Source organism: Corvus cornix, chromosome 4, assembly GCF_000738735.6.
Source record: "Corvus cornix cornix isolate S_Up_H32 chromosome 4, ASM73873v5, whole genome shotgun sequence".
Classification (NCBI taxonomy): domain Eukaryota; kingdom Metazoa; phylum Chordata; class Aves; order Passeriformes; family Corvidae; genus Corvus; species Corvus cornix.
Window position 1 is genome coordinate 31,700,215 of NC_046334.1, and position 12,619 is coordinate 31,712,833.

Below are 12,619 nucleotides of genomic sequence, written 5' to 3' on the forward strand. Positions count from 1 at the left end.
CTGACTGAAAATATGTAGCAGTAACTCATTAGAGCTCCTCTTTGAAAGGAAGCATCATCCCCCTCTAGAGGAATTCTGATACCCCATTCCCCAGTGGTGAAAACCACAGCTAAACACAGCATAATTCAGAGCACATTTTAAATGTACTATTCCCACAGCAGCACTTTTAGATGAACTCTGCTTTACCAGCACAGGAGTTGGCACAGGACACCAGGAAACTTCCTCTGCTGGTACCCACATGCAGACAGACAGCATGTGGCAGAGAGGGTCACGTTACTATGGTGATGTAGCCATGTAAGAGCTATTCCAAGACAGGCATTTATATCAAACCTACACTAACAAATCCTGTGTTCCAAAACTGACCTCTCATTTATACACACATAGAGATGCAGTTGAGTGTTTTGTGGGAAGCAAAACACACCTTCAATGTTAATTTCATTCTGCCCCTCTTTCTCTTAGAATTCACCTATGACTTTCTCCATATAGCCAGCTTCTTCTTGCACAGCAGAACACAGGACAAAACCCTACCTATAGCAAGCTATTTCTGTCTAATTATGTGAATTCAGAGTACTTGGTGATGGTAATTTAAGACTCTAATAGGTTACACCACGTTTGAAAACAGTGTTAACAGTAGTAAGCTGTGGAGAAACTGAGAAGCAATTTGTGTGCACACTTATCAGTAGTGTCTATGACAAATAAGAAGAGTTGTTTTCTTTTTCCCTATGCAACTATTTAAAACTGGTATTTAAGCTTGAATTATTTTGCATACTTGTTTTTCCCAATGAGAAAAATTGATGATCATCCCTCCTGAAGCAGATGCAAATAGTATTTTGAGTTTGTCACCACTTTAATCAAAACAACACGAAATTTAAGATTTTTACTCTGGGGCAGATGTATTTAAAAAAAGGGCAAAAAAAAGGAAAAGCATTTGTCAAAATTTCTGCCTTTCTTTTCAATCTGCAATATAATTTTTTACTTCAAAGTAACTACAATATTGGCTAAAATATAGTAAGATACCGTTACTTCTCTCTGCACGGTCACTTTCTATTAATTCTACCTGTAAGATTTGAAGCTGTATTAAATCACGATAGCATTTAATGTTTGAAAATGGTAAATAATGAAGTCAACATGACAAAAATACAGGCTTCACCTTTTGTTTCCAGCCTCTCTTGTAAATCCAGTGCACCACGCACTATTTGGCAGCTCTTTGAGATAGGTGGAGTGAGGAAAAGCTGAACCCAGCAGCCCATACCACAGTATGTACTTGACAAAACCAGTCATGAGTATTCTGATGCAGCAAAGGTCACATGCACATGCTTGTTTTGCAGAATTAGGGACTCATATGCTAATTCTTGCTTTGTAGCATGAGGGCCATCCTGCCCAGATACTGCTGTTAAAAGTGATCATACACAATCTCTACAGCAGTACTTTGTCTGCCCTTGCACGTGTTTGTATCTGGGGTTATTTTCCTCCCAAGATCATACCTTGTGATAAATTGTGCAGATTGTCCTGTCTATGGATGCCAGGAAGATTTTGAGGGGAAGGAGGGGGTGGCCTCTTGCAGAAAAAGCAATCTCTTCTGCTCTCTTTGAGCTCAGCCCCTATGTTGGCATACAAACTGCTAGGACTGTTGTGAAAGCTGTATGAATCCTCCTCTTCTTCATCTTCATATTCTGTCTCCTCTCTGCTGGGTTTTAGGTCATCCTTCTTTTCCTCATCCACCTCGACTTCTTGTTGGCATCTCAATCCAGTTGCATGCCGATCTCCTGAGTTCTGCTTGGCTTTTAATACTAAAAAAAGCATTATTTCATTTAAAAATTGCCATCTGGAAGCATTTCTTGTTTCAAGGATTCCTACAGAAGCAACACAATGGCTAATAAAACTTTTATGAACTGATACAGCAGGAAAGCTATCAAATCCATACCATCAGTGAACAGCTTTTTAAATATTTACTAAATCAACAGTGGTAGTTTTGATTGTACCTTACTACTCTGATACACACCATCTTCATGTGTGCAATGTTAAACTTTTCTAGAGCTGCTGTCAGAATGAAATCACACACATTTTCCTTGCCTCCAGAATTTTTACTACCTGACTTTCAATGCAGCACAGTGCAACACTTGGCAAAATAAAGTCATAGCTCACACATCTGTGTTACTTCTTTTTGTACAGCAGGATTTGGGTGCTTATTTGAATCTCTCTAAAATTAAATAAACACTGTCCATGGGAGACATGACTGTAGACTTGTGGAAACAGAGCTCTTCTGTCTCTAGTGGCCCACAGACCAGGAAGAAAGTGGAGGGATGTGAAAAGTGCACATTTTAATCACTACGTACAGCATCAAAATTTTAGTAGTCAACCTCAGTAACGTACCAGAGTAAACTATGCAATCTGTCAGCAGACTTTACTGAGCCCTAGAGGTAGGTTTCCATTCTGAGTTATCCTTTGGTGATGGCTACCTTTCACCACTGATTCAAATGGGAGGTTAGGGCATTTATCTGGCTAATGTGGCCAGCTGCTACAATTTGTGTTCTTCTTCCATGTGTTCACCCTGAGGTGTTTCATATACAATGTGACAGAGACAGTGAAAATTTTATCAGAGCAAACCTGTTTTTTCACAGTGTCTATCATCTACCTATATGTGCTAAAGCAACCAGTTTGAACTTAGCAAGTAAGAAACATCCTTTTCATATGTATGAGACAGTTGAACAAATAAAATTGTCAACAAGATAAAAAGAGGATTAAATTTAGTTTCATAGATCCATGATACTCTAAGATATATGCAAAATATATGCCACTGGTAAATGCAAAGAAGCAACTTTGCAGTTTTCAATGCATACAAACACACAGATTATCAACAGGCTTGTCATCAATCTATATTTGGAAGTAGGAACATCAAGCTGCAAAATGTCAACTATCTGTGCCTCCACACAGGACTTGACTGCACCAGTAGGCAGTGCCTCCCCTTTTATGAAGGTTCTTCTCTGAGAGCTTGGAGAATTCAGCAGTTTTCTAGGTTCAGAGTGGAGCTCACAAATTTCCAGAGTTTAAAAGGAGGGGTGGTTGCACTGAGGTCTGTCTTACTGAGCAATGACTTTATTATTCCAACTGGATCCCTCAACTGCCTTCTCCTCTTAGGATATCTGCCCTTCCTGGAAGTTGTAGTAACATGAGGAAATTGAAAGGGTTAGAATAACTTGCCCTCTCTGCCCATAAAACTCACTCATTTAATGCAGCGCATACCAGTAGCAACAAAGCTGTCTAACAACATGACTTACCCATGGCTGGTGGAGTTTCTGAGCCTAACATAACCTCGTAAGTGTTGCTGTCTTCTGCTTCCTCCTTGCAATTAGTGAAATCACTTGCTGCATAATTCTAGAAAGAAAAATAAAGGAGAGTATTTGTTTTAGTGGCATCATCTCCTGCCTTCACATTTTGCTGTTCATATAATACACAACATCCTGCTAGGAGGAAAGTGAAGACAGAAACGTCATGCTTTTGCAACGATGTCGTGGTATACATACTGCAGGCAAAAGGAATGCATACATCTGGATACATTACAAGGACACAAGGTTCTGACATGGAATACCAAGTTTGCACAGCAAGCATCATGGATCTTCCCCTAGCACTTTGCTGGGCTGTCCAGACAGTTCCCAACTCTGCTCCCAACTGTGAAGCAGTCATAGATGATGAGAAAGATCAGCAACAGAAAAACACGAAGTCCAGGGGGCATGACTGAAGAGCTCAAGGGTGCACGCTGTGCAAGAAATCTCTGGGGAGCTCATTACAAGCAGTGGTTTGTACCAAAAGCCATGTGTGCTCTGAAAAGCCAGAAATGGGACTGCAAAGCATGTTTGGAGTTCTACCTCAGTGACCAAATGTGGCAGAGTGGTGTTTTGTTCCTCTAGAAAGCTGTTATGTTCACACAGCGCTATGCAAAATTAGCCCAAGGAGGGTCAGAGCAATCAGTTCTCTAAAACAGTATCAGTGTATTTCCACAAGCAGAAGAGGTACAAACTTCTGCTCACCCACAGCAGCTAAAAGCAAACCTGTAACACAACTACAGACAGTTCTGCTGTCTAGAATATTGAACACACATTTATTAATTGCTGATTTTCAGTAACAACTGGAATTTCAAAGAGTGTCAGTTTTTTTTAAAGAAACCCAGCAGGACCTTGATTCCCATGTAAGTGTGATACAAAACTATCCTCCAAAGACACAAGGGAGCCCTCAATAATTAAACAGGAGTTTTGAATCACAAAATGTTAACTCCGGGAGTTTGAATACACCAACCCCAAAGCAGGTAGGGAAACAGCATAGTCCATATATCATCCAGACTGCAAGATTAATTACAAGCAGAATAGTGGACAGTGAAGTCAAGAGGAAGAACTGATAAGCAGTTACACCCTTCTGCATGGCACAGAAACTGATTCTCAGGAGCTCATGCTGTACTCTCAAGAAGTTTGTTCCTAGTATCCTGCTGCCTCCTGGCACCCACAGCCACTGCCTCAGGGACAGAGTTCTCACTGCATGAAAGAGGAAAATATACTGAGAAATAGCAGGTTTTTCTGGGGAACTGAGAATACCTCCTTTCCCTGCTGCTGCTGTACACAGCTATCTCTGGAATACCAGTCTGAAGACAGTACAGCCACCAGACTGTGGAACAGGTGCCTCCCGGGCCTGCTTTGCTTTGCTGCTTTACAAATACACTTGGATCTCTACACAGCCACACTTGCCTCCAACAACAGAGGATTCATCTCTGCCTTCTGTGCTAATGTGCGCATCAGTGAGAGAAACTTGTTTTTCTCAAACTTCCCTATTATTTCTGTAGTTCCTTTTATGCTTCATAGGAACAGGATACCTCTTATAAGCTCCGAAGTTAGAGCTTTTCAGAATATTTATCTTCAGAAGATTTAGGCCTGCATGTGCTAAATGTAAGTGTACATTTTGGGAGTAAAAAAAGGACTTTGATATGTTTCCTGTGAAGAGAAGATGTGCGTAGAAGAAATCAAGCAAGGAGAGCTCCAGATATATTAAGTTCTCCTGCTATGACACTGGAGTACCACACCCAGGAAATTCTTTCAAGGTGTCCACTTTTATCTTTGTGAATGTAAAGTACTCATGGCTATGCAGTTGGTAGAACGAGGTCAAAAGGATAAGCAGAAGAAACAAATGGCACTTTCTGAATTTCTTCTTTGACACAGGTATTTCTCAGCTGTAGGAAACCTGGTGACTCACAAGAAAACAATAGAATAGATATGATTAGTATGCATCTTTGAAACTTGAATGTTTCAGAAGACTGAAGGTCAGCTGTTCTGCTAGTTTATAGCTGCTCCACTGATAATGCTGAATCGTAGGGAATTCAGGATGCAATTCAGAAGTTTAGCCCCTGACTACACTTTCTAAAAGACTCCTGGACCTGCGAGACACAGAAAAGCTGAACAGATGGAAACAGTCTTTAACTAAGTATGTTTACACTAGAAAAAAATTCTGTATAATGAATAAATTATTGACAGAAGTCTCCTCTGACACTGGGCATGATGACACTGTGCAGCTAAAAATCGTGCAGTGTCTCCCAAGGCAGTGGAAAGTGTCCTTATTTAAGAATGCAAAACAACATAACTAAATTGGAATAGTGCCACGACTCAGCTTGCAAACCTTGCCATGATGCCCTGAATGAATGCCCATTGCTTTTTAGGTTTGAAGTGTCTTTTATATGGGCTGGGTCATGTAACTTGAATGCAGTAGCATAGCTGCTTCCAAGTTGTTTGAGCCTGTTTGGCTGAAAATGGGTCTTTGATTTACTCTAGAGATTTCTTATGGATGTAAAGCCACTTTCCAAAGGAAGAACTAGCTTACCTGGAAACCAGCATTACAAAAACAAAACAAAAAAGAAGTAAAAAAATTTGTTGCTGTCAGCATAAAACTGCTCGCAACAGAATATGGAAAAGGCCTCTGAATGTTTGAAACCAGTTTACGACTTAGCAAAGTAATTTCCTTACCTCAGGATACAACAGGAATGCTGGCATGCATTGAAAGTCCTCTGAGAGACTGAAAATGCTTCAAGTCCTAAGATTTTTAAATGCCACCTCTCAAAGTCAAAAGGTAGATACCTAATTTTCTTTCACTGCTGTATTTTAACTGTCTTGATTAACTGACTTTCAAAAAGGTAAAGTTTTTTAATAACTTCAAAGCTGTTCCTCTTATACAAAGCCTGAACTGATTTATCTCAGTTCCTTACTCAGGAATTCATTAGCAAAATTATTACAACCATCTTGTCAGCGTTTTTTACAATGCTCTTCTGAAGAGCCATCTTTTAAAGGCACATTTTGGAAAGATCTGCTCCTTGTTAAACTGAGACAGAGTCATCCGCTCTGGCAAGAGCTGACACTATTGAAATTAGGTGCATTTAACCTTACTGGATAGTGAGGAGTGAAGCATTAAAGAACGCAGAGGAATCTAACCCAACAGCGATATTGTATCAAGTTATGGCAAGAGTGAGAAGAATCTGGACATCAGCACTTCATTTATAAACAGTTACTCATAGGTAAACATATCAATCACAGCTCACATTAGCCTTTATGTAAAAGATATAAATGGCTACATCTAAAGTATATCCATACCTTATATTTCTATAAACCAAGTAGGAACTTCTGATTTGTTTAGGGCAATTTGATCTTCTGGATTCTAGGGCATTTCCAGCTGCCTGTTGGATAGAATTCAGGCTTGCTAGCAGACATCCCAAAAATACTCTCCAGTCCCACTAAGGCCTGTTCTTTCAAGGCTGCGACAAATCTGGTTGCCTGATTTGTTTCTAACATGTCACCACAACATTCCTTCTTATTCCACTCCCAACATTCAAAGTTTGCAGTTCTGCCAAGATGCATTGTTCATGAGTCTGCCTCCTGCTACTCTGTAGCTCAGCATTTCAGAGCAGAGGACAACCATGGCATGGCTGTCTTACAGGCACAGCCTTAGGCATCTGCTTCTGGCTATTAAGCAACAAGATAACATTGCCAGTCACCAGAAAACACCAATTTCTACCACGTGACTTCCCTGAGATGCACCAGTCTGAAAGACTCCAGCAGCTGCCCTGTCCCTCTGCTCATTTGAAGCCCTGATCCTCGTGGGATTTTGAGAAACAAGTTGTCAAATGCTGGTTAAAGCTACCACAGTCTATATGGGCTTGCTAGAAAGGCTACAAAAGCATGGAGAGCCCAGATTCAAGCACAGCAGCGCTTTTAAAATTATCTGATATCAACTAAGCAGGTACGTGGATGTCTTAAGTCTTTGGAGTCAGGGCATCCTAAAGAAAGTAAGTATTTTCTCTAAATATCATTAGAGAAGAAAACCAAGAGAAGATGGTCTCATTTGCGCTTTTTCTTTCAGTATCTTTTGTTTCTTTTTTCTCTTCAGTGCAGATCTCAATGAGGCAAACAGTCCTTTCTGAAAAGTAAAATCAACAGCTTTGAAAACCTCGGAGTTGATGTGAACTGCAAACACTTCAAAATTTCATGTAACTGTATTGGAGTGTGCCCACTCATAAATCACTACAATGCATCATGGACTTGGAAAGAACTTGAAAAATCTTTCTGTTATTTAAATTGCTAATAGGGTACTGAATAGTACAAGAACCAGGATGACACTAATGAATAAGCCTTTCCATTTTCACAATGAATCGTTGAAAAATACCCATATAAAACCATTTCTTATTACTTCTGATAGCTGCCTTTCATTTTGTGCCTTGGTCTTTCTCACAGTATTCTTAAGCGTCTGTGCTACAATTCTGTCCTGACCTTAGTAACTTGATACAGCTTCTACTTCCTATGGACTTACTCTCCTACTTGGGGATGTTCTCCTGCTACTCTTTCAACCTTTCCCTCACAATGAGGTAACCATGCACTTGGATATGCTTTTTAAAAAAAAAAATTGCTGCTATTATGTTGTTATTTTTCATTCCTGTCATAGAAACTGGATACAATAACATATCTTAGATCGCTCTCACCAAGATTACCCTCAGTGATTTCCTCTGCTTTGTTTACACAGAAAAGAGCCCTCTAGACGTTTCCTTTGCTTAAAATGTCAAAACCTTATCAATGCATTTAAAAACTTGTTGGATAATGTCTCCTGCTGTATTCCTTTCCAGGCAGATGCTGGTGACCTGGATCTCAGAGAAAGCCTACGTGCTGGTACACAAACACACTGAAAATGTCCTCTCACCCGGAGTGAATTTAAGCACAGAAGAAAACGGGATGTAAACAGGGTAAGTAATTTCAGGACCTCAAGACAGAAGAAACTGTTTTCCTTGGCTGGATGTTTCCCCCACTTCTTTGTCACAGGCGTACCAGATTTGCTTTCTCATGTTTCTGCTTTCAGAGAAACTGGACTGAAACATAGCAGTTGGATTTTTTTTTCCCAGCCCCAGGTGATTTCCTTGTACCGCTCCTCAGACCTGCCAGCACTGTCTGCTTAGACTCTCGGTGCAGCAACTGAAGCAAAAGGGAAGTATTTCCATTTGGCATCCATCCTCACAGTTTTTGCTCTTTTTGTCTCACCCTCACTGTGGTGTAGCCTACACTATGCCCATTATCACTGCCCTGCCAGAGCTTTCCAGAATGCAAAGGTGAGAACTAGTATACCATAGGAAATATTTTCCATTTGCATTCTCAGATCTTCATGAAAAGCAAACAGACAATTTGGCAAACACTTCCCTTTCATTCAGTTCCAACTGCATCCCTGAGCCTTAGTGACCAGCCATTCTAGTTATAAAAATTTTTCTAACTCTCAAGTCTGCATTAATTACTAATATTCACATATTCTACAACGTAAAATATTCATCAAAGTACTGGAAGTGTTTAAGTATTTATGACTCATTTTTCCCAGGGTTCTGTATGAGCACCTGGAGAAATGACTGAAAAAGTGAGCTTCATAAAATTGATTGCATGCATGAGGACAGCTCCAACATTGTTGTTCATTAGCTTTATTAATGTCAAACACCTTTACTACCCCATTAGCTTGCTTGATAACTCAGGCTTGCAAAAAACCATGAGAAAACCCAGACTTCTCTGGGTTATGAGGGCAATGAAACATTCAATATAGTGTTATAATCCAAGACAAAAACCGACCTGGTTGTAAAGCCGGGCAGGTGGAAGAACAGTGGTGGAAAGAAGTTTCGCTGCACATGTTCTGCCATTCAATGCTGAAAAAGACAGCACTGTGGGCTGTTTAAAGTTTAAAGCCGTGTGGGCTGCACAGCCCAGGAGCTGAATCAAGCCCTTCAAATACTTGGACTCGACCTCCTGACCTAAGCCAGACTTGTCTTAGAAAAAGCCAAGAACAGCATATATTATCCTTCCAGCCAAAACTGCTACTGCCTTCTGCTTGCTTCCCATGTGTCAGAGCAAGCTGATGTGCAATGCACTCTGCCCTCTCAGGGAGCATGGCCAGGCCAGCCCCGTGTACTCCAGGCTGCTGCCCAAGCTGGGCCCCCAGCTTTGTTCTCTGCTTCACCACAGGTGAGAACACAGAGCCTCAGCCCCACACCATGTCTCACACTCATGCACATCTCAGGCTGTGCCCAGGAGCTGCACATGCAGCATGGCTGAGCCAGAGAGATCAGCACATCCAACTCCCAGAAATGAGTTAGAAGACCCTTCCCTGCTCTAAATGTTTACAGGAAAAGTGCAAGGACATCAAAAGTCCCTGGGATTTTTCTCACTGATGCCTTTCCACACTATGTTTTCCACTATTTCCCTTCAGTTTATTGTGCCTTATTGAGGCCTTGCAATATCAATACCAGATGACAGAACCCTCAGTGTCACTAACATCCATTAGCCAGCTGGGCAAGAGGCAACTGACCTAAACCTGTGTGTGCCACACAAGTTAGACCACAAAAAGAACAGGTATTTAACATCGGTAACTATTTTTGAATAAATCTGCTCATTTGAGGAACAAAAGGCAATGACTGGTCTGTTACTCAGAATGACTTCTCAGAGTAGCAAGCAATCATAATTTATTGCAAACCCCTCATGCCTTCCTCACTCAGCTGCTTACACCATGTGGCTTTCTGTTAGATGTCTGGGCATAATAAACACAGCAGTGTTGTTGAATCTTAAATATATATGACCCCTACCTCCATTATGCTTTTAACATACATCCATTATGCCTTTAACTTCCAACAGTTTTAAGTGTTCAAGGTCAGGATGGACAGGGCTTCAAGCAACATAATCTAGTGGAAGATGTTCCTGCCTGTGGCAGGTGGGGTGGCCTAGATGATCTTTAAAATTCCCTCTTGACCCTCTGATTCTACCTGAGCAGGACACAAGATTTTTGAATCCTTCAAAGGCATGTTCCTGCTGTGTAAAACTGCAGCATTATCATTCCCAGAGCACAGATTTATTTTTTGGGGTCATAGGTGTGTGCATAATTGCTTCACTTATCTGTATGGATTTCAGTTTAACACTACTTTTTTCATGTTAATTCAAATCAAGAGTATCACATGATCTGGTGGACAAGCATACTTCTCTGGTGATTACACTAATCCTAACAAATTAGAACATAAAAACCTCATACAGAATAAGGTACAAAACCAAGCAAGGACACAGAATGACAGTAAAAATAATACTGTGACATTCACAGTAATTTGTAAAATTTACTCTGCATAAAATTTCTCAGACATCTCAACTGGTACCATGTTTTCTGCAATACCAAAAGATAACAAAATGTTAGAGTTCCCATTCCAATATGCTAAAGGTACATAAAATGCACATAACTACTAAAGATAGATTACATAGAATAAATGAGAAATTAAATGCTCCACTGCCAAAATCTAATGATTTTGTGATCAGTCTGGAGCAAATGTATGACTGAAACAAGCGATTCATACTATATTAAGAAACTAAACAAATTAAAACATCAATGAATACCCAACTTTGGGCTCAGAGATTTTAATAACAGCAAAAAGGAATTGTTTCATTTGAAATAATCTACAGTAATCTTAAGTAATTTAATTCTGGGTGCCCTTATTAAACCATTTCATTTGCATGTCTGCTTTAACTTCATTACAAGCAGATTTACTGCACTGCATATCAGCCAGTATCCCTGAACTGGTCCCTACTTGCAGAATTATTTTGTGTAATTTCACACTTACTTTGTATGCTTGTCTATCAAATCATAGCAAACTTGCTGCAACTTTTTTTAACTCCTGCTTTTCACTGAGTTTCTGAAAAAAAAAAGCCTTCTCTCTGTAGAAATTCACAGCCACTGGGAAACAAATATACAAAAAAGACCCAAAGTAAGTAAAGGTTTGGTGTGTTGATAACTGTTCATTTATTATTATACAGCCTTCATGACTATGGCTGTGAGAGAGAAACAAAAAGAGACTTCTAATCACACAACTAAATTTACTGGTATATACAAAAATATGTTTTTTAAAACCACATTTCTGCAGTCTCCATTTGAAGAACTTGTGCTCAGTTTCCCTCTTCTGAGCATTTATGCTGTTCTCTAATCTAGCTACTGAGTATCAAGGGATTTTTCTTCTGAACATTCAAAAATAAAATTTCTCCTCAGACTCATTTTAGCTCATTTCTCCTTTAATGACAATTCTTGTTACTTCACTTATCACACACCCACACAATTTTTTGAAAGACTTTCAAATCTTGTAGAGTACTGATTCTGCTGAACAAAATATCCACTGCTGTTTGACAGGCTGTGTAATCATTGCAAACTCCACAAAAGCACTAACGCACTCCCATCTCTCATACAGGTTAATTTTTTTCAATCTAGCAGGGTAAGAATTTTTTCTTGCTTTTCTGATTTTTTTTTTTCTGGGCAAGGCAATAACCATTCTCCAGAGAGCTTCTCTTTCACTTGACTGTGATTACACTGTTTGAACTTTCAGTTCAGTAGTTACTAAATTACCACTCCCTCAGCAGATCAAGCAGTAGCAGAGAAAGAATCACACAATCATTTAGGTTGGAAAAGATCTCCAAGATCATCAAGTCCAGCCACAAACCTAACACTGCCAAGTCCCAATAGGCCTTGTCCCTACATGGGGTGGGAGCTTGCAGGACCAAAACCTGAACCAGCTCCACTCCTTTGCCAAGCCAGCACCTGCTGACCATCCGTCTCTGTTGAACTACACAGTTATTAATTTTCCCTCCCACTTATTTCTTTAATGCCTGGGAGATTTTGCTTAACATTTGCTGAGATCAGTTCATTAAAATACTAATTTCAGGCAGCAATTATCTGCTGGTGAGCACTGCTGGTGGAACCAGCGGTAGCACTGATACACACTCAGCTGCAGGAGAGTTCACAGATGCTCAGGTCCCTGGAAGTGGAAGAGAATGTTGAAGATTCATTAAGTGACTGACAGATAGGAAATACAACAGAATTTTACATCTCATACCTTTGTATTTCTGCTTTTGTTTCCCCTAGATAGCACATATAAAAGCTTTTTTTTTTTGAAATCCAAAACAAGAAAAAATCATTGGCTCTGAAAATCTCTTTGATTCTCTTAGCAAATTATGTAAGCAGGTAAGAATTTTGCCTTTGTAAAGCATAATTACGTTTTAGATGACCACAGTATCATCTAGGGGTGTGAAATGTTTAAAATACT

The 12,619-nt window shown here is 39.9% G+C and overlaps 1 protein-coding gene across 4 annotated transcripts in view; it reads right to left on the reverse strand.

The window, feature by feature from the left end:
- Positions 1 to 12,619, reverse strand: part of BANK1 (B cell scaffold protein with ankyrin repeats 1) — a 137,760-nt gene that overhangs the window by 23,328 nt on the left and 101,813 nt on the right. For all 4 annotated transcript variants that reach the window (XM_010411682.3, XM_010411683.3, XM_010411681.3 and 1 more), the window contains exons 9-10: positions 3,279 to 3,375; positions 1,485 to 1,790 (exon numbers count right to left, since the gene is read on the reverse strand). In XM_010411682.3, the coding sequence (XP_010409984.2) occupies positions 1,485 to 1,790; positions 3,279 to 3,375 (403 nt within the window). The remainder of the gene's footprint in view (positions 1 to 1,484; positions 1,791 to 3,278; positions 3,376 to 12,619) is intronic.